The 23706-nt window shown below is 38.3% G+C and overlaps 1 protein-coding gene across 1 annotated transcript in view; it reads right to left on the minus strand.

Moving 5' to 3' along the window:
- LOC149081778 (uncharacterized) overlaps nt 1-23706 on the minus strand; it is a 173595-nt gene that overhangs the window by 94393 nt on the left and 55496 nt on the right. The window contains exon 3 of the mRNA XM_089235540.1: nt 4003-4697. Coding sequence (XP_089091666.1) covers nt 4003-4697 — 695 coding nt within the window. The remainder of the gene's footprint in view (nt 1-4002; nt 4698-23706) is intronic.

The following is a 23706-nucleotide window of genomic DNA, read 5'->3' on the forward strand; positions in this document are numbered from 1 at the left end:
CCTCTTTACGTATTTTTCTTTTCTTGTCTGCGGCCGTATTCATCCTTTTGTTCTCACATACACCCTCTAGACTCCCTCAGCCCTTGTTATTTGCCAGGAGGGAGCGGTTAGTACAGAGAGAATATGTATCTGTACGTTACTGTGTACTTTGTAGATGTTAATACCGATATATTAGGAGAATTCATAATTTCTCTCTTTTCCTCTGACGTATTGTCTTAGTTTTCAAGTTATCGATGCAATATCAGAATATGCAACGTTTGGTCGGATGAAATCTAACTACGCATCTAAATATGCGAATGAAGGGCGGTAGGGGCACTGACAAACCATTACAGTATCATGAACGATCAACTTATTATTCAACATTGAATCTTCATTATCTAATTCATATTCGTTCTAAGAGATCGATACTCTGGAGATCTAGGGCGCAAAATAGCCATTTCACTATAGTTCTTGAAGTCATGTGGTTCGAAAAAAAGAAAAGTGATTATAAATACCTTTAGGACAGGGTTCAAAAGTCGTGTTATCAACTTCTCTTTCAAGAAAGAAAAGAAAAAACCCACAGCCGCATATTCAGGATGCGCCTAAGCCAGTGATTCTCAAACTTTTGTCACCCTCGGCGCAACCACTTCAAAGCATAAATATACACACAAATCATTGTCTCCAGCTGGCTGCGACACCCTCCGAGATAGGTTCACGGTGCCATTGAGAGCCACGACGCACACTTTGAGGAAACACTGGCCTAAGGGAACACCCAGAATACCCTCTCCAAGGGGCAACTTCAGAAAACGCTGGTCAATAGGCCTTTCATACGAGATCAATTTTGTCTGTGCTGAAAATGATTTTTGTTCGATAATACGTGCATATTTAGCAGCACAGGACATCGTTAAATTTTCTTTAAACAGGTATTCTTACCTTTTGCTCTCAAGGGCCATGAAGCATGAAAGAATGTCCGATGCTTGCTCCCGATTAGCACTCAAGAGATATTCATCAACATCAGAATTAAAAACATCTCATCCACATTTAATTCAAACATGCGTATTGTGCTGATTTGAGATGTAGCATATGCACACCACGTTCCATATGGTATTCACTTTTCAATGATGGGCATGGACGATCATCCCAAGGCTCAAGAAAGCTTGAAGATGAAATAAAGAGAAGAATAAGAATGAATAATGTTTCCAAGCATTATTCTAAAAAAAAACAAAAACTGATTCTCAGACGGCTCTGTTCTACCTGGAATTTTAAAGTGTTCTATATCAGTATGAAACACGGATACGCAAAAAAATACGAGGACTACTTAACAGAAAATATCATGGTAATATGCTGGACCAGGGGTGCGCAAAGTGCGGGCCGCCAAAGCGTTTCATCCAGTCCGCGAAAAGTGTTCCTGAATAGAATCGATGTACACATGATAGGTACACCAGTATCTGGCCCGCGGACTGCAAGGTTGTGCGCCCTTTGCTAGACATCACAAGAGAAAGAAAACCGTGGATTAGAAAAAAAACAAAAGCATTCGTCATCGCGAAGGAAATAACACTTTGAGATGGAAATAGGGTAGACGCATTGCTAAAAGAAAGGATAACAGATGGACCACAAATATAGAAAAAAAACTGAAACCACCGTAATGTTAAACGTCTAAGAAGGCGCCCTAAAACAAGATCAGAAAACTGGTAGTTAACTGGATGATAAAAGCATTTTATTCAGAGGAAAATGAAAAATTTAACAGACATACACCCAGCAAAATAATTATGCATATATACGCGTACTATAATTTTAGATGGAAGATCTATAAAAATATCAACTTGAAAAAAAGGGGAGTAAAACATTCAAATATCATCACAATCTGAGGAAGAAATAATTCATAAATGAGACCACATCTACAACTTAAAGAAAATAGTCATGTCTCCTGGGTTTCTTAAAATGGTACTCTAAAATTCAAATATGATTCAAAGAAAAAAAAAATTCAGTATGTGTTAAATATTTTAAACAAAAAAAAAATATTCACCGATCAGTATAGTCAAACTATGAAATAGAAGATTTCACAATAAATATCAGGGAAAAAAATCAGTCTGTACGCATCAAAGTTCAAAAAAACAGGAATCCGTAGGGGAATGAAAAGCCCTTACCGTCCACCACCTTCACGTACATTCTTGTCCCACCGCACACCGACTACAGATAAAAATGTAAAATAAAAAAAATCTAGCGAGAAAACTCCACCTTCTTCCCCCTCCCCACACACACACACACACCAACATACACTCTTAAAAGTAATAACAAAATCAAGAGAATAGCAAAGAAAAAAAAATTAGTTTTCTTTATAAATTATTCAAACGGCGCGGAATTTCACTCCGTGTATTCTTTGCGAGCGTTTCATTAATGACGACGAAAAGTACAAAAGAAAACGCTAGGTTGTTTTTTTTTATCATTATTTTATTTTGAGTGAAAAGGCGCAGAAACGACGAAGGAGCAAAAATGAAGGGTGAAAAGAATTTTTAAAAAAATTTAAAGAAAACCAGAGCGAGAGCATAGATCGAAGAAAATACATCTTTGTGAAGAGTAGGGGGTAAAAAAGGAAGGAGAAAGGAGGGCAGATGAGAGGAATATTAAAAGCAGTATTAAATTTCCGATATTTTCTTGGGCATTTGGCACGAAAAGAATAAAAAATTTATTTTTTTATCATTATTTTCCAGGAAAAAAGCTACTTCTTCGTCTCCCGTATATGCACGTGTACTGCTGCTGCTGCTACAACTCGCCTCTCAACGTTAGCTACTACATACTTCCATGGAACTGATGTCCTGAGGATTCGCATCACGAGGTCTGGTAACTGTTCCCGGACGTAATCTCGGGAGAAGGGCGGAAAAAAAAAAATGGAAAATTAAAAGAAATGGGAAGGGAACAGGTGACTTGGAAATTACAGTTACGATCTGAAATTAGACAATCGATTTTCGTTTCTTTTTCTTTTTCATACCATCCACTACCGTACTTCACACATTCTTCTCAGCTCACGATGGTGGAGAATGCATCATAATGTTCATAAATCAGAACGCTGGCCGATATTCAACCAGATTATTTGTAGGAGATCGGTGTAGTAACTGCATTAATTTTCGTATTGGCTCATGTTCTTACAAATCTGTATAAGGGAAGGAATTCTACATGGGGGGGGGGGATCAAACACGTCATACAGAGATTGACTCCTCCTAACCAGAGCATGACCCACCAGTCTGTCTCAATTTAAACTCTAGCAGGAAGTCAAAGAAGCCCCCCCCCCAACCTCCAAATAAAAACAAAGCTGAAATCCTTTGCACCTGAGAAAATTCTAAGTAAAATTTACAATGCAATTTCAACATACAGCGCATATTCCTGATACATTTGGGTGGGGAGCAAAATAACACTACAATCTCGGCTTGGGGGGTTAGAACCCCAAACCCCCTCCTTTACATACGCCAATGGTGGGAAGGGAGACAGACTAAATATAACAATACCATATAATAGGTATGAGGAAAAACCCAAGGCCGTTGCCAGGACAGGAGGGGAGTGAAAGTGTCTTATAACCCACCTTAACCCTTCCCCTACTAAAAATCCACTAACTCGTCTAAATCAACACGAGGAATTTACACAATTTGATACTCTTTGAACTGGGGGATAGAAAAATTTGCCAATGTAGCCCCTCTTACATGGGGAATAAAAAATAGTTTCCTTCACTTCGCAATAGGGGAAAATCGCAAAGGATTATGGGAAAGGGGGGGGGTATATGCACCAATGCACTGCAAAAATCCTTATAGACCGGTGTAAATAATATTTCCTCCTCTTTCCCTACAACGGAAAAAAAGTCAAGCTGGTGGAAAACTCCACTGGTGGTGCCGCAATATTGCACATAGTAAACGGGGCTTATGATCTTGAATGATACTTATGTTTACACTATCTACAAAGAGTGAGCTAATTCAGTATGTGCGAGGATGATATATACTGTTGGACATTTTATTGAGCCGCATGCATACATACCTGTTGCATCTTCTCAAAGTCTAGTGACGGCCGTTGAACGTTTGTACTGCTGGTGGTTGCTGTTTCGTGGTTGTTGCGATGGTGAACGTTCCGTCTGTGCCTTTTTCTCGGGGAAACTGAGCATAGCTCGTGAGGTGGAATGTGCGCCGAGGGAGCATGGTGGAACAGCTTCGGCGGGGGGGACAAGGACCGGCTGGGCTTGGGGACGTTGGCCGGCGGAGAAGAACGGAACTCTACGGGAGCGGAAACACACATCAAGTCCCTGACCTCTTCGTCCGAGGATCCAGAATTGTCTCCGCCGGCCGCGATACACAGTCGGTTGTTCACCTGAGACCATTTCCTCTTTTCGGGATACTGTTGATAAGACGAAGACGACGACTGCTGCTGCTGCTGTTTGTCCTTTTGGCGGCGGTGCCGACCGCCCGAAGAGTTCCTACTGCGACAGTTTATGACTTCTAGCTCCTCTTCGGAGCTGTGGTGATCGAAGTTGTGATCGCTGTCACTTGGCAAGGCTGAGTCCAGAGCCTGCTCTGGCAACGGACTCTCTACATCTGTCTTGGACGCTCCCGACAACTGTTGTCGATCATCGCTAGTGCGACCCTCTGTCGTGTCCGTGATAGTCTCCAGGGTACTGCTGGCTCTGTCGGACGGGGGTGCTGAGCTAGCGTCCTGCTGAGAGCTGTCGCCGCCCATGTCTGCGGGAAAAAAAAATAGAGACATTGAGCATTTTCATCCAGATCCACTTACAATGAGGTATAAGTTGTGATAATTTAACTGATAATTCGTGTTTTGGTCAATGTCCGAAACCGGACCGATTCCTGGAGAGGCCGCTCATTTTTGTGGGCCAACAAGACTTCTGACATTGACCATGACGTATAAATATTTATCAGCAGCACCTGATAACAAAGTTTTTTATTGTCCAAGAGTGCTTCTGAAGAAGAAAAGAAGACAGGTGGCAGCACGTCTAAAACACGAACTACACACAACTCTGACATCATAAAAACATAGAGCCACACAACACTTTCCGGTAGACACCCATTAGTTATAAATTTCCCTAACAAATGTTTACGAGGTGCATGTATTGTTCAGTTAAGATATCTAAGACAGATTTCTAAAGGGGGTGCCGTGAGATGTCAACGGGATATATTTCGAATTTCCTACAGGAATTCCTACGAGGCGCAAGACTGATTTATAAAGCGATAGCCCAGACATTACCTCAATACGATTAAATACTGACCATAGAACACACAGGATCACAAGTTCTCATGTGGAAATAGATTTCCACAAGATATACTAGAGGTAAAAATTTAACAGTGGAAACAGATGTGCGATTTCCGAACAGTTTGCCACGGTTGGTGAGAGTGCCATCGAAGTGATAATCAAATCAGGTGATAGGGGAGAGCCCTCAGATAATATTTCCATCTAATTCATGAGGCTACTAACACGAACAGGGGTCTGTCCAGCCAAAATTTGGGGCCCAAATTTCACAAAATTTATAAAAATTTGAATTCTAAAAACGGGCCCCTTCACGAAATTCTGGATCTGAAAAACTAACCCTCCGCAAAATACAAATTAATGAAACAATTTTTATTGATGAAATACGGCATTTCATTTTTGTGATAAATTAACTGGATTATTTCGCTTCCAACAAAATTACTCATTTTTCACAAAGTTAATGCCTTTTTTCACTAAAATAGGGAAAATTTTCACAAAAACAGGACCCTGCAAAATAGTCTGGATAGACCCCTGATGAAAATCTCTAGTAGAGGTCTAATTGCCTCAAAAGGCACAGTTACGCGCGTGTATAATCCAAGAAAATATCGCTTTTAATATTTTTCCTTTCCCGAGGTTTCCTTCCCGAGATATGGCAAATGAAAATAACGTGATGTACAGAAATTTGCTAATGCTATAATGGAATGTGCACGAACATAATAATCATATCATTGATGTATAAGAAAACATGCCCCACCGAATAATATCAATATTGTTATTATTTTGGAAGCGACGAAATGAAGTGACCTCAGTCCATGTTTGTCACTTTCGCATAGACATGTCAACTGATCGATACTTCATTCATTAGTGAAAGCTCCATCATGAGGATCAAATTTCTCGAGTTAAAGCAAGTTGTGTTGACCTCAATTTCATATTACATGAAGGAAATAAGCATCATAGGCAATCGATTTTTCGACTATTTTCAGTAATTGCACGTTTAACGCTTGTATAAGTAACAAATACATGAATTCAAGCAAATTCAAAATGATATGAGAGGAAAAAAAACATCGATGCGCAAATCACTTGGAAGTGTCAAGAATGAGATATTATACGGAGGTTGGGGGGGGGGGAAGAAGTGTATTTGCTCGGAGAAATACCAAACAACTGAGTACAACGAGAGCTCGGGGCTGACGTTATCGATTATCAAAGAGAGAGGAGGTCATAATGGAAAACACGTGCCAAGCGAATCGCTGTCAATGAAGTGAGAAGAAAGAAAAAGAAAAACACGAGGATCAGAACCACAAAATGAGACGAAAAATCGCGCCGAAGAATAAATCAACGACAATTCGGGGAGCGTCCCCGTCATACAAAACAAATTACACTGCAAATCACAAATAATAATAAATTTCAATACCCACACATCTTAGAGAGTCGGGGACCCTGGCATGAAAAACACGTGCCCTTGATTTGAAATGCGCGATGTCTGGTTTCCAAGGCCACGGTCACTTCAATGTGGTCAGTTCCAAGAGGCGATCCGACTTAATGACTGAATTCTGCATAGAACAGGTCACAAAAATTATGTGCCCACAAAATCCTACTGGGTAATCCAAATCTTCTCGAAAAAAATTCTGCATAATGGTCTCGAAATAGCAACAGAAAAATCTATATCATCGAAGATATTTCCGACGAAATATCACGAATCCTAACGAAATTCGGTTCATTGACTTGGAAAAACAAAAGTACAATTTTTTCCCCCACTGCTCAAGATGATCTCAGGATATGAGTGGAACCATAACATCCCAATGGCGTCAGTAAAACCCGTATATAATATCCAAAAATAAAGTATCGAATCTATTTTCATTATACGTAATAAGCCACATAACTCTTAATATTATTCCAGAATCTGCATTTCAAGCAAAAAAAATATATTTGCCTCGGAGCCAGAATCAAACCTGGACGTTATCCAACAGGTAGCCTTTCTTTTTATCAACGCTGTCAGGTATATTTGTAGAAATCAAGGGTTACATAGAAGAAGCATACAAGATCACATGAACGGCTTTGCGCGACATGAGGACTACTTTGTACGATTAGTGTTTCTCAAACTGTGCGTCGAGGTTCCTAGGGAAGTCGCCAACTTCTGTCATGGAGCTGTAGATATTGATTTATGCTTTGAAGTGGTTCGTTTATAAGTGGGGGAAAAACTATTCTGGGGAGCTGCAGATGAATCATGAATTGGGCAAAGGAACCGAGTATGACAAAACTCTAGAGAACCACTGTTGTAGTCCCAAAATCGTCTGATTTTTTCTTCTTAATGTAAACTATATAATTGATTAATATTATGGAAGAAGTTATTAGATTGCCTCAAATATTTTTGACCAGTATTTTTCAAAATGGGCAATACCACCTTCCTATCCCGGGGAAGAGGTAGATAAGTATATGTACAAAAAAACAGAACGAATTGAGATAACATTTTAACGAGAGAGTGGGCGTTAAAAATAAACATATTTGAGTTAATTGACTTTAAACCATGAAATGGAAAGCTGAATCAACTCAGTTCAAACAGTCGTGAAGGACTTCAGTTTATATGCATGCGTACAGTCTCCACCGCGGAAGGCTGTCAGGGCTCCAGCCTGGGGGGATTTCAGACATCAGTATTTTTCTTTCTGTTTCTTTTTTTGACGTGAATACGTCTTTTAAATCATCTGAAGATATGGGAGCATTCGCAAAAAAATGCGTGACGAAATTCTCATATTTTGGGAAGTAGGCTACCCAACGCAAGACAAAAGCAATGGTATCGCAGATGCACGTTGCAAAGGTGCATTCAATTGCCTCGTTTACATGTACAATATTGCGGTAGCATTAGGAGTTCTGGAGCCCGCTGACAACTTTTTCCCCGTAGGGAAAGAGGAATAAAGAAAGAGGAAATATTTGCACTCTCTTCTATGAGGATTTTTGTTGTGCATACCCCCTTTCCCATAACACTTTGCGTTTTTCCCCATTGCGGAGTGAAGGAAACCGGATTTTTCACTTCCCATGAGAAAACGATTCCACGTGAAAACGGGGCTGATGACATCACTCCGGTTTCAATATCCTCTTGACAATATCCTATGTCTGGCAGGCCTGCTGAACTGATTCTTAACAAATTATTTTCCGCTATATTTCAAAAAGTACGGAACGCACGTTAAAAGCAGTGGTATCGCCAGATGCACATTTCAAGGACGCATTCAATGACATGACTCCAGTTTCAATGTCTCTTCCCGTCCGGGCACTAAGGCCGCTGCCCATATTCGTAACAAATTGTTTTACGCTTATCTCAAAAAGTAAGCAACGCAAGTAGAAAGCAATAATATAGTCAGATGCACCCCCCCCCCCATTCCAACACCAAATCCAATAATACCACTCCGTTTTAATATATCTTCCGCTGAATTGATTAATAAACTGTTTTCTACTATATCTAGAGCAGTTCACAACAAAAATAGACATTATGTAAGTACCTATCACGCGATTCAAGGCACAAAAAAACGTATTCGCGTCAAACCTTGCGGCCGTGATTATAATCCCACCTACCCGAATTTTTTTTCACTATAAATTTACTGAAAATTGTTCATATAAGGTCAACCAAAAAAAAAAAGTCCTTCTCAAAGATGCGAGGCACCATTAGGCATGAATGTATCGCAAGCTAACTTATAAATCCAACTAATTGCGAACGGCTTGGATGGAAAAAATGCATTTTGAGCAAACATTTTCAAATTTTCTAATTCACTTGTATGAACTCTTCAAAATCAGCTTATAAAATATCAGGCTTATTGTAAATTGCAATATGATTCTGAAAAATTTGCCGGGTGAACTGCAAAATTGCCAGGTTCTTTTGAAACAAACCGGATTTTCCAATTAGCCTACGACGTATCCAACCCAACAGTAGTAGTAGCTGTATATGCGATACGATAAATTGTGCACACAAACATTTCATCAAAGTGGACACAAATCCGATGATGAAATATGTACATTCGGCATTATTTCGTGAATATTACCATTATTCCTCTTCTGAAGACAATATAAAAGATCAATACACTACATAATACTTATACTTAGCGATTAAATGGCTAAGTACATTTATATACCAAAATAACCCGCCTTTTAAATATGATTTAAAAGGCGGTTATTTCGCTATCATGTAGTGGCAACGGCGCTTTTGTGAACACAACGTTTTTGTGGCTGTAGCGAGTAAGCGGTTTGGGCATTTCCACACCAGTGCTTAGTTTATGTATCTCCACTGTTAACGTAATAAATAATCTGTTATTAATATTAAACCAGTTCTTGAAACATTATTTATAATAATGGCGACAAGCAAGTGTTCCAGTAAAGGTAAATAAATCGAACCTTTTTTACGCGCTCAAAATGAAACAGATTACGCTACAGTTACAATGTCGAAAGTAGGCCTGGTTTGTCAGTTGTCGATTTACGACAATGCCAATGAAGATTTTGACTTGTACATCGAATGGCTCGAGCAGTATTTGCTAGCTAACGAAGTGGAAGATGAAAAACACGTGCCGGTGTTGATCTCCGTGCTCGGTGCAAAAACATGTAAACTGCTACTAAATTTGGTAGACACCGCGTCTATCCCAGGACTGTGTATGAAGAGCTCGTCAAATTGCTTCAAGAACATTTTCGTCCTGCACCCATTACCATCGCTGAAAGATTCAAGTTTCACCGACGAAATCAGAAGGAGGGTGAAAGCATCGCAGAGTATTTGGTGGAATGACTTGCATCAACGTGCGTTTTTGGCGATTTTTTGGACAAGGCTTTGCGGGATAGATTCGTTTGCGGTATTCACTGCGAGGCAACCAAAAAAAGTCTACTGGCAAGAAAAAATTTGAAATTCGCAGATGCCATTGACATAGTAGTAGCAATGGAACTCGCTGAAGAAGGTTCTGGTTATATCAAGGTTACAGCTGGTGGACTCTCATCGAATGAAAAAAAAGTGGAAAAATCGACTTTTCATCAAAATAAGCCAAGATGGAGTAAAGGTGTTCACGGGAACAAGGCAAGTTCTCAGAAATGCTATCGATGTGGTGCACCACACAATATTGAAAATTGTAAATACAAAAATGGTAGGTGCCATGCCTGCAATAAAATTGGACATATTTCTCAAGTCAAAGCAGAAAAAATGTCTCTGCTAAAATTATATCTACTGCAGATAAATCGGACACCGAAAAGAGTATAATTTATTTTCAGTGAATTCAATTAATAAATTTAATGAGGAATCTCGTTTCTTGGTTAATATACAGATCTGTGGTAAAGAATTAGAATGGAGTTGGGTACTGCAGCAGACGTAGCCATTATCTCCGAGTATTGGCTGAAGAAAAATTTACCTCATGTTGTTTCCAGATTTACAAATGTATTCCTTGAGGATAACAATTAAAATCCTACGGATGTTTCAGGAGAGGTGATTGTAGATGTCACTTATGAGAATCAGACTTCCAAGTCTCGTGCTATAATTGTCAAAGGCGATCGACCAGCATTGTTTGGAAGGAACTGGATAAGATGTTTCAACTTGAATTGGCCTAAAATATTTTCTATACACAAAGTGAATGAATTTGGTGATCCTGCCAAGAGGTTGACTAATAAATATTTCAAGGTTTTCCAGGAAAGTTGTGAACCAATTGCTTCATAAAGACACCATGAAAATGGTCGTCTCAGTGTGAAGAAACTTTTCAGAAATGTAAAAACATTCTATCAACATATGCAGTGCTTGTCCATTATGATGAAACATTGCCATTACGAGTATATTGTGATGCTTCTCCATTTGGTTTGGGAGCTGTTTTATCACATGTCATAGACAATAAGGAACATCCCATAGCATATGCATCTAGAACATTAACTGAAGCTAAACAAAATTATTCACAAATTGTGAATAAGGCAAGAGCAATCATTTTTTCAATAAAAATTTTTCAGCAGTATTTGTTTGGTAAACCTTTTGTATTGGTAACTGATCACCGCCCTTTAATAAGCATTTTTGCACCAGACAAAGATGTCCCTGCTTTGTTATCTTCACTCAAGTATTCTATTGAATACAAAAAGGGTTCTGATCGTGCCAATGGATTATCTTGTGCTCCAGTAGAATCTGAGACGGATGTACAATCTGATGTATTTAAGATTGAGATTTGCAGAGGATTAGCAGATAACTAGTTCAGATATTACCACGGCAACTCGCAATGACCCAATTTTGGGAATGGCTTTGAAGTATATTCAGATGGTTGGCCTGAAAGACTCGATAATGAGGCTTTAAAAACATTTTTCATACGTGGGGATGAATTGTCCTTAGACTGTTGTTGTCTTCTATGGGGAATGTGTATGATCATTATAGAAAAATTTAGAACACGTTTATTAGATTTACTGCATGATACACATTCTGGAAATTCCAAGATGAAAGCTATTGCCAGAAGTCATATTTGGTGGCCACAGTTGGACAAACAAATTGAAAATCTTATTCAACATTGTTCTGCAAGTCAGAAAGTAAGCAAAGATTTACCAAGAACTCCACTTCAACTGTGAGTGTGGTCCAAATTTCCGTAGGATAGGGTGCATATTGATTTTGCACAAAAAGATCAAAAGAATTATCTTTTGGTTGTTGATAGCTACTCTAAATGGTTGGAGGTGATACAAATGCCTTCTATTACTTCTGGTAGTGCCATTGATGGTTTGCTATGGTTTACCGTTAGTGTTGGTTTCTGACAGTGGTGGACTACCAGTGGTCCTCAATTGGTTTCAGAGAAATTCAGATCTTTTTTAAAAGCTAATGCAGTGATTCATACTCCGATACCAACGTATCATCTTCAATCTAATAAAGGTCAGTACAGACTTTCAAGCACGCATTGTCAAAAATGTAAAATGATCATAGATCATTAAGAAAATTTCTCAATTCCTGATGACATATCGTTCTATACCTCATTGTACAACTGGTTTATCAACCGTTGAATTGTTTTTGTCTATACAACTCAGAACACCATTGTCTCTTGTACATCCCAGTGTTCAAGCAAAGGTATAAAAACAAGATTTACAAAAAATGTATTATGACCGTAATCATAATGCAAAAAGGTATTTTCATCCTGGTCAAAGTTTTTTGTTCAATCCAGTAGGAATCATCAATGGAGTCAGGGAACTTTGGTAGAACCCAAGGGCAGCAAGACATGGATTGTTAACTAGTGAGAAATATCTTGCTCACATTGATCAGTTACGCCCTGATCATGCTTATAATCCAGTGACTGCTGATAGTAGTGAATGTGATATTCCTAGGAAATCAATTGCAAGTGAAAGATCTATTACACATGTTCCTGTTGATAAGAACATTACTCATTCATCACTTCCAAATCCCAGTCATAACAGCGAATCTTCACCTAGATGTGGCAACTGTATTCCTGTGTCAGATGTCAAAGACAGTGGAGTGAATTTTTCTGCTCTTGATAACAACAACTGTGCAACAAAAAGTGATCCGGTGAATCATGATATTGCTGATAAAAGTACTGTACCAGTGACTCGTCGATATCCATTGCGTGAGCGAAGGAAGCCTTCACATTTTATTTATGAACATTAACTTCTAATTTTGCATTCATATAATCGTCTAAGTATTTCATTTCTTTTGGGGGGGGGGGGGAAGAGTATTGTAATAAATATACTTAGCCATTTAGAAGGCTAAAACCAAGAGGGGGTTATTTTGCTATCATGTAGTGGCAACGGCGCTTTTATAAACACAACGTTTTTGTGTCCAGCGAGTAAGGGGTTTGGGCATTTTCATTCCAGTGCTTAGTTTATGTATCTCCACTTTTAACGTAATAAATAATCTGTTATTAATACTAAATCACTTCTTGAAACATTATTTACAATAATAATAGAAGAAAAACAGAGTAGCCTATACAGTATACAAGTTATATAAATTCCCCAGAAGGATTTGCTGACTTTTGATGACAAGGAGGGGGGTTTGAAGGTTGCTTACGTCATCAACCAATCTTTTTCGAAGATATGAAATATTCTAAGCTGCTGACGGGGGGGGGGGGGTCTGTGTTTTGCTGGCTTTTGCTCACAATGGAGGGGTGTCAAAAATGGTTAAAAATCTGCTTACATAATACTTGAATGGCCCCTAATCTAAAGGTGGGGATGGAGATAGACTTGGAGGTCTGAAGGAAGGAGGTGAGTACGATGATGTCAATACATATGTACATACATACAGTATACATCAACTGCACGCATCTGTGATGTTAAAGAGACATGACACCCCGTCCCCCTTATCTTCGATTATGGGCGAATCCACATACCATGTCGACGACCATTTTCAAGACACTTGGACTTGGTTTCGAACAGTGAAGGGATTCGACAAAATAGAAGACCTACTCCGTATAGGCTATTAAAGATAATATTTCAATCTTAAGGCTAGAAGTACTAAATGCTAGGGCAGTTAATTGATCAATTGTGAATCACAGTTAAAAATTTTAGTTGAATTAAACCTCTCGATCAATCCGATCAAAGTTCGATTGAAATTTCAGTAAAAAGTTTGTAATTTGACTTGATTTATTTAACGAAACCGATTAAATGTCCTAAATTATTTTATGTATATATAACATTTTCGATAAGTCATATTTAAAGCATTTGAATCAACACTTCAAATTTTTCAGCACTAATAAATTTAATAATTGTGTCCATTTAACGAAAAATTGTGATCGTTTCAATTACAAATTGTGTTTGATGGGAGTTTTAAAAGGCAAGAATAAAGTTTATTATCTCCACTATGAACAGTAGTTGTTCGTATCGTATTCTTGGAAGTAATAGTAAAGAGGAAGTAACAGTTCCTCTCCACACAAGCACTATTTGGGAGGAGTTTCAAGAAAAACAAGTAACGGTGTGATCAAAAGAAATTCCAGGTTTTAACAAAATATGTTCTGCACACGAGTATTAAATTGCTTCAAGTGACAGCCATAATTTCTTAGTCTACTCCTATACTTGTTTACACCTAGTCAATAGGTGCGTAAAATGAATAAATTGCATTTTTATAGCATCAATTTGTGTTATACAGGCTGTCCCAAATTGTCTGCACAACGGATATATATGTAAAATGACGTGCAGTTAATTATAATCTTGAAAATTTATTTTAGGGGTCGTACACATAAGAAAATGCAGGAATTAACTTTTTATACAGTTCCTTGTGCTCAAAAATCCAATGATAAAGTTGTTGCCGTCTCTCCTGAAGCCAACAACAAAAAAATTCCACGTTTCTAAGTGCAATATTGACTGCGATATTCGAAAAACGAAGGAAAGTTGGAAAAAAGAGCGTTAAATGCGGAAAAACAGTTTTACCCCCATTTATTGCTGTTTTTTCCTCAATTTTGTTCCGTTTTTCGAATTCCTCAATGAATCAATATTCACTAGAAACGTGGAATTTTTTTTTGTTTTGTTGTTGACGCAACAACTTTCTAATTGGATTTTGTAGCACGCAGGGACTGTATAAAAACTTGATTCACTTTCTTATGTGTGTACGACCACTAAAATAAATTTTCAGATTTTAAGTAACTGCACGTCATAATTTGAAACTTTTTGTAATTGAAAGTATGTTTGTGAATTCAACGGTTACGGGATACCCGCTGTGCAAATAATTTGGGCCAGCCTGTATAGTTATGAAAAATATTCGATTAATCCATTAAAAATTTTTGATCAACCAGTTAAGAATTTAAATCGATTCCCAGCCCTACTAGTTACATCAGAATATACCAGTGTTTCTAAAAGGGTGCGTCACGGCTCCTATAGACGTCGCCAACCTTTGTCAGGGGCGTCGTGGTGAGCTGGAGAAGTTTATTTGTTTGTGCCATTTATGTTTTGAATGGTTCTTTTATAAGTAAAAATATCCACTAAACTATTCCGTGGAGCCGCATATGATCCATGGACTGAGCAAAGGAGCCGCGAGTGATAAAGGTTTGAGATACCCTGGAATTTACGATGAACATGTTGCTTCTTATATTCGAAAATCCATCAGTGAGGTTCTAAGTGGTCTATTTAAAGAATAATATCATTCTCATCGTAAAGTTCAAGTGCCACCGAAATTAGCCAAATGCAGAACTATTCCGTCTTTTCTCTGTGACTGTCAGTGCCCGATAATAAATAAATAAATAAAATTGCCGTAATAATCACACTTTGGCAGTGGAAAGTAGCAAGGAAAAAACTAGTACCGTATGTGTGTATATATACGGAAAAATACCTCCGGGGAATAGCGTGACCATTTTCTTTCTTTTCTATAACTTGTGCGTGTGAGTGAGTCTCGCTCTTTTTCTTCTGCTTTGCTGGCGAACGGAGAGGACAAGTTAGGACTCGGTCATTTACAAGGGGACATGATGCATTTTTCATGCGCGGGACCCCCATTAGTGAATTGCAAAGATGGTTGCAATAAAGAGAAGAAGAAAAAGTACACATACACGACATACAGAGAGAAAATGCGCGTGAAAAATAATGGGATCGTGCGGCAAGCAGAAGCGGAGGTACAAGAGCTCAACGAGGAGTGCCCTCGGGGCAAAAATGTACGGAATGGGTGAGATTTCGGTTCATATAGTGGGTCTTCCAAATTAACTTCACGAAATTGTACAATTCACAATCGGGAAGGTAACGAACCGTGCCATTGAAGAATAGATGAGGAAAATGAATCCTCGGAAGGGCTGTTTCGTCATCAAATTTCAGCGCATAACGATAAGTGGGGATTGTCCAGACACCTTAGTACTTTTCTGTGGTTTTCTAATTTCAAAACTCGAATCTCTTATTTTCAAAGTCTCTCCACCAAAAGCAATCAGACCTACAAAATGTAAAATTCAAAACTAAAAGGCAATATGACCTGACGAATTTTTTGCGTCCGAAAGTAGATAGCAGCACTTCTCGAACGCGTGTGTGTGTGACAAGTATTCTTCAAACTTCAAGTTAGATACATAACCACATATACGCCACATTCTCACATGCACCAATTCGTTAGAAGTATCTCAGAGGAATGTTTAGGAGGTGCATGTATGGTTACCTTATATTTCCTATTTGAGAAAGTCTGCCCGCAGAGAGCAGGCAGACGATGCTTAAATAACATGAAAATTTCAGCATTTGATATTTACGCGTTAAAATATGAAAACATGGCAGTACCAGCAGAGTAGCTTCTTAGCACAGCTGATAGCTATGAAAAGATGGGAACCCCCACCAACGACATGAAAGAGCCCCGCATCCGCTGCAAAATCCAGACTCTGCAGGGAAATTCTCCTCGACTGACAAGCTAAATGGGAGGACCCAGAGGCCTCTGGCAGATCCACCCAAAAGATAATTCCTCGGATTAAGACGGTAAACAGCAACTGGCCCACATAGGGCACTATGTTTGTAACGGGTCACGGCCCGTTCTCCGCCAACCTGAGGTTTAGATCAATCCACAAAAAAGTGGCAGATGTGAAGAAATAGGAGCCAAGCTACATTACGCCACCTATTGCCAGCATACAAAGGGAATTTCACTACCGAGCCCCATCAGAAGCTCTAGAGAAGGAATGAATGCTAAACATTTTAAAGCGACCGGACTCCATCAAAAAACTCATTTTTCAAAAATTTCACTAGTCTTATAACTTAGAGAAAGCGAAGAGAATCCGACCGGATCTAGACGAGGAAGGGCCCATCATCATTCCAGTAGAGCCTAGTCCAGTGTTTGTTAGCCGCCGGGCACTGACATCATTCATACCAGGCCGCGAGTGTCTGGCCGTTTCTCCCCCCCCCCCCGCCCCATTCATTTTCCTTTATTCGTTTGACCGGGTTTTCCACTTACAAAAATAAATGTATCCGGACCAAAACCGGCTTCCAAAAGGTTGAGAACCACTGGCCTAGCCGATCGTCCAGACTGAGGGAAAAACGGCAGCTTTTTGCTGAAGACTCCGATTCTGACTAGTAAACAAGTTCTGCTGAATCACGCATTGATTAATATCAAAGGGTTCCCTAATGATACCCCCTCCCTAAAATATTTTGTACACTATCTTGATTTATTTTATTAGTCGATTCGTCTGCACATGTCACGATGTGATTCATTATCATTTTACAAATACACAGTAAGCATTAGCACGCCGGTGATTGGTTACTTAGAGCAAAAAGCTAGCAAGACGTCACGAGAGGCGAAATTTTGAGCGAAACTTAATTTCAACGTTCATTAACGAAAAATGGAAGCATTTTTTAGTAAATGGAAAAATGCACGAGCGTTTAGCTTAACGTTATTATTGTCATCTCGACGCACGTGAATCGCATGTGATTAATTCAGAAACAAAAATGTAAACATTTTTTAATAAAACAGTAAAAAATGTTTCCATTTTTAAATCAAAAAAGTAAATGGCCGCTGTTGTGGTCGAGTGGTGATAGTGCCGGACTCGCATCGTGAGGATTGGGGTTCAAACCCCACCGTCGCCGCAATGGTGGTCGGCTGAAGTTGGTTTTCTGCGGTTTCCAACTTCGAGGCGCGAATGCAAGCCGATCGCCCCGTTAAAAAGTCTCGCCGCAGAGAGCAACAGACCTACAACGGTATAATTATTTATTCATTACACTTCACTCGAGTGAGTTCTCTATGAGTTGAGAAAAACTCATAGTTTAAAAAATTGATTGCAGATGGCAGCACTACACATAACAAGCATTACGCAAAACAAACCTCACGGAAGGTTCACTATACGTACACACGCATTCCAACATTTACCCATTTGTTCCGCAGAGGAATATGGACGAGGTGCAAGTCTGGTTTAGTAGTAGTAAATGAGCGGAAGGATAGGGAAAAAAATTGGATGAGTTTCAGACCGAATCGAGAACACAACCTTCGGTGAGCGAGTCTCGTACTATAACCATTACTGCAACGGTGAATGTCGGATTCAAGTACAATTAAACGTATCTGTTGCTAAACATCGCCAGCAAAAATTTCACAGGAGTGAAGTAATGGTTCATCACTCATTTCGGCCAACCACGATGCGCTAAATTTCTACAATGTAGTTAGAAATGTAGGGATTGTTTATAAGCATCCAGGAACCTTTATTACGGCGGGGGGGGGGGGTGCTATAAAACGGGAACTGACCAATAAGGTACCGAAAAAATCTCTGGACCGCAAAGGGTTAATTCTCATAAAGGGTTAAATACTTATGACCACGGCCCGGATGATGATGACATTTGCATTTTTCACGAGTTTTCCAAGACATTTTTTCTCAAGGTTTAGGGTATTTTTGGCATATTTTAAGGATTTTCTTTTTAATTTTCTAGAATTTGTTTTAAATGAAATGTAAGCTAAAAAATTTTTAAGCATAAAAACAAATGCATAACGTCCATCACTCCCCTTTTATCATTTTTTATAGATGACAGATAAAGTTTAGTATTAGTTGCAGGTGAATTTAGTAAAAATTCCAAGAACTGGCCACTTCAAATAATATATGAAAGTGAATTCGAGTAATTCTGATCTTATATAGGATGTTGAGAGGACTTTTCTTTTCGTTTTACAAAAGTGTTGCCTGGGAACATTTTGTAGTACTTGCAATACTAAAGAAAAAGTTTTCAAACTTACAAATTCATGTTGAATGATTTTGATCCGTTAGAATACTGTATGCAGCAATTTATATTTGTCATTTTAATAGCGTTCATTTCACAAGCTTTTTTTGCTTGGAAAATATTGAACAGATGGTGTATACATAAGATCCAATTTCACCATTCTGTTTCCCCATTCAGTCCTCGCAGAAAGGTATGGGGGGGCCCATTAATGCTATCGATAAAGTCGGTGAAGTTTTTCATGTGTACAGTGGGATATGCCAATTTATTATGAAATTTGTAAAAATAGTGGGCAAAAAGCAAACTTATTGCATGCAGAAAAGTTTTTCATGCCTTAACGGGAACGTCCAACAATTTCAACATTGAAAAGGGATCAACTGTGAGTAAGCCCACTTTAAAAGTTTTATGAAAGTTCATTCACGAAACTTGAAAAAAAATAACCAATAAGCCTATTGGTTACTGTCGCTTGAATGTAACAGAAACGCTTATTCACTGAATTTCCCAGTTTAGTAGAAGATTTTTTATCAAACATTTATAGTGTATAATCCTGGCTTTAATCAAATTTTTTTTCCTTCACAATATTTCCAGGGCCGGGATCACACTATAGAAGTTTATTAAAAAATTATTCTATAAAACTTGAAAATTAAACCAATAATAGCATCGGTAACATTCGCGCAAATGCAACCTATAGGCTTAATGGTTTTTCATGTTTTGTAAAACATCTTTTATCAAATTTTTATAGTGTAATCCCGGTTTAATGGCATCTCTTGATGTTGATAGAAGTTTATCTCAAAACTTTTCTAGCGAACAAAAATTTTTATTTCGTCTCTTAAATTTCCTAGCCCACTCAAATTACAAATTGCTTATTTGAAAAATTCCTTGGCAATTTTTATAAAACCTGATGCTGATGATCACTTATTTTTTTTTAATTTGACTTTCGAACATAATCGTTTTCGGAATAAAGTTTTGTTATTTTAATCCTCTTTTTGTGTCACTTCAGGGGTTTTTGGGAATTTTTTTCGAGTTTTTGGGCCATTCTGTATAGTTATTTTCAGAATTTTTTAGGTTAACAACATCCGGACCTTGCTTATGACATACACATGATCGTATTCACACTCGTACAAGTTTTAGAGTGACAATTTGAAAAAAAAAAAAGTCGGTCAGCAAACATATTCCATCAAGTTCATTCTGTCGTTAAAATATTCGACTGAACAGTGGCTATTTTAAGCCAGCCCCCCCCCCCCCCAAAAATTATTGGTGCAAACATGCGAATGTAATAGGCCTATCACAAAATCATCAATACAAGACATTCTCGTGATACAGTAAATAAATTCTGAAATCAGTCATTTTTCTCACTTCCTGTAAAGCTGGACACCAGCTTTACATCACAGCCACCCAAGAAACCTTGATCAGCGTAGAGATCCCATGAGAGTAATTAAAACTTGATTTATATCGGTTCTTCGCTGCTGTCATCAAAACTTCAAGAGGAAAATACCGTAAAGGCGGCATAAACACGTATAATAACGAGTTTACTCGTTGAGACTTCCCACATGGTGTTATATACCACTTGGGAAAAAACATGACCATTTCTGATAAAAGCAACATAGTAGGGAGGAAACACATGCTCTTTCGAAAATTAATTCCCTCCGCACAAATACAGAATCTTAGATAAAATGTCTTGTAGAAGTTCCTGGCCCGAGGCACTTTGCAGCGTGCAACCACTACAAACTGTCTCCACTTTTCTGACAATCACCCCCAAGAGATGAAATTAAATTTCGACCAGTCACATTCATTTGAATCGTAGTCAATACCGACATAAGTAACTAGGGAGACGTTACGCGTCAAGAACTTTTACAAGATCCCTACTACGAACGACTGACTTGTGCGGAACGGGATTTATATGTAGAAGTCAATTTGAAACTGATAAATCCCCCACCCACATGGAGTAGGCTACTGAAAGTTTGTTTTGATTGATGATCTTTCATCGAATAAGGAAAAATGCAAACGCGAAAATTTGGAGTGATATAAATGCAATTTCTACATGATTTCAATGAGTGGGAACCAGAGCTAAATTTCGCGAAGACGATTTTCTCAGACATTTTGGAACGTATATCAATAAATTCGGCCGTGCAGCCTTTACAGGCATACAACAAAGTGGGTTCGACCAGCACCTCCTGGAGATAGGCCTCCACACGCTGCTCGTGACGTCAGCAAGTAGTATATTTTTCCTCAGAATATTCAAGGGAAAAAATTCCCTGCTCATGCCAGTATTATCGTTGTGTCAGAAAAGAATGATCGGGCTCAGATTTGGCGATTTTTATGCCGCCCCCCCCCCCCATATCCAATCATGCGGTATTTGTGAGCAAACCAAGAAGATTCTACGCCCAAATAAGAAACTAAATAGGATGCTGTGGTTCAAAATGTGGCAAACTATTCACTTCTATTTCAAAAACTTTTGCTGAAATCGAATAGTAATTTAATGGTATAAATCTCGCGTTTATGCCTCTTACATTAGTAATCCAGAATGAATTGGAGGGGGTATGATTTTGAGCCTGGAAACAAAATTCATAAAGGAATGTAATGGTTCTGCCCCATAAATACAGTACATGCCCCTTTTTGACAAATCTTCCTGGATCCGTGCCTAGCAGTAATTTCGACTATGCTTACTACTCAACTTTGGTATTTAACTGAAAAAATAGCATGATAGACAAGGTTATGAAGGGTTTAAATTGGATAAATAACTTCAAAAATCTCTTAACCAAAAAAGCTTTACTTTAAATCAGTTTCCATTCTGTTGCGTTGCGTGGGGTTTTGGAACATATAACAGTGAACAAATAAGCCTAATTTATTTTTTTAATTCAAATGACTGATAAAAACTTTTATTATATTTTGAAGCATATCTCCACGCGCGAATCACTTGATGTTGATATAGATGGGAAAAAAACTTAATTATTTATGATAATGACGTAACGGAGTGGACATCTGACAGTGAAAAATCTGGTATTCAAGAAATAACATGAATCTTAAACCGTTTTCAAATCCAAAAAAGTTGATAAAGCATTAAAAGTGACCCTTTCAATGAGCTCAAAAGTGTTATAAGATTTCATCTGGTATAAAAAATATTTCACAAATGACCGTAATAGGGTGGACATTTTAAGATAGGGAAAAATTTCGGGACACAAAAAATTAGTTTTTCATAAAATTATGAATTTTATTTCCTTATTGTCACTTTTATTCATCTATGGCAAACATATAAAACGTGATTCCAAGTTTCTTGAAAAAAAAAATTCACACCAAGTCTCCTTGTTCAACTTTTTTCAAGCTGGAACAGCAAGATTGAGGTTTGCCACAAGCAATGATTAAAAAATATATACTGTCTGTAACAAATTAAGAAACACCATATGACAAAGAATGAAATGAACTAGAAAAAAAATTGAAATTACTACCGGAATGCTCTGAAATTGTCAAAAAAAAAAAAAAAAAAAAATGGGGTAGACGCAGTTCGGGGTCCACGCTGTAGATTTTTCGTGAAAACGCCGTGATGAAATCATAATAGCAAGTATTTGATAATTAAATTACATATTAATACCAATCCCTTTAATGCAATGGTTACACAGGAGTACAATGCTCACAGGGTAGATAGAACATTACAAGTCTATCGTATGCAGCAAGGGCCTGTGGTAGCTGAAGTGTCGGCACCGGTTGACAACACGACGACGATATTCAGTGGCCGCAATACATAGTCGTGTAGAGATGCTGCCGTCCATCTTCATATTATCACTGCCTCCTGTATCGCCTTCCAACGACGTCTGCACATGATCCGTAGATGACTAGGCTGTCACCGGCCGCTGTACGCCCGAAGGATCAGCTATGTACTCGCCTTGAGCCGTTTTCTAGTTTTCTTTTAGACGCTGCCATAGCTCTTGTATTCGCTCGGTACTGGACTTATTGCATTCCTTTCGATGCGATGTTTCTTCGGACTGGCGTTTTCTATATTTCCGAGCATATTCACGGGTCATATGAGACATCTTTAAATTATATTGTAATTTTCAACTTAATATCAATTTACATTTATATTCCAGCGACTATTTTTGTTGTCTCACTTTATTTAGGTCCTGGTAGTGACTTAACACACTTATGGAACATCTTAAACGAAGAAGAATCCTACCTTTATTTTTTTTTACAATAAATATAACCCAAGATATCACCATCGTTCGATTAAAAGTTGTGCGTACTATACGTTCAACCATTGCTCACGCATTATTAGCCTCGTAGGTATTAGCAATCCAAATCTGATGGTGTTTTGCCACACAAGAAAGTTTGACCGGATACCACTGTAGCGAATTGACATTTTCACGTCAAAAACTATAAAGTCTCGGAAAGGGTTTGTATACTATTTTGAGAATGACCCTCCTACCTAGTTCAAACCAAAATCCAGAACAAAACCATGAGTGCCTATTACACCAAAAAAATCGCATGTCAGAATCCCCGAACGAACACCATAACGAAACGTGGTAATTATTTTGACGTAGCACCGATATGAATTAGTACCATGTAATTGGTTAATGTCTATAAATACTGTTCTGGAAGACAGAAGCCCGAGTAACGCCCAACGATGTTTAAGCTGATTACAATACATCAGAACAATTAATTTTCATCAGAACGTTCACCGAAAATTATACAAAGCGACTTTTTTTTCAAAAAAGAGAAAAAAAAAATGCGTTTTGAACAAGAAATCAGGAAAAATAGGATCACAATCGTAATCAGCACTTTTCTTCTGGATCAGATTTTTTTATTTTCTCTTCTGTCTCCCTAGATTCGTATCCTTTGAAAAAGGCAACTTTTGCTTACGCCCGCAGAAATTCGAAACTCTTATTATTATTTTTTTCTTTTGCCCTCTCCCAACTGAGGCCCCCAATACTTTTTCTTTTT

This window comes from Pholcus phalangioides, unplaced genomic scaffold, assembly GCF_987345545.1.
Source record: "Pholcus phalangioides strain wild (caught in Gottingen) unplaced genomic scaffold, Ppha-v1.0 ptg000009l_1, whole genome shotgun sequence".
Lineage (NCBI taxonomy): Eukaryota > Metazoa > Arthropoda > Arachnida > Araneae > Pholcidae > Pholcus > Pholcus phalangioides.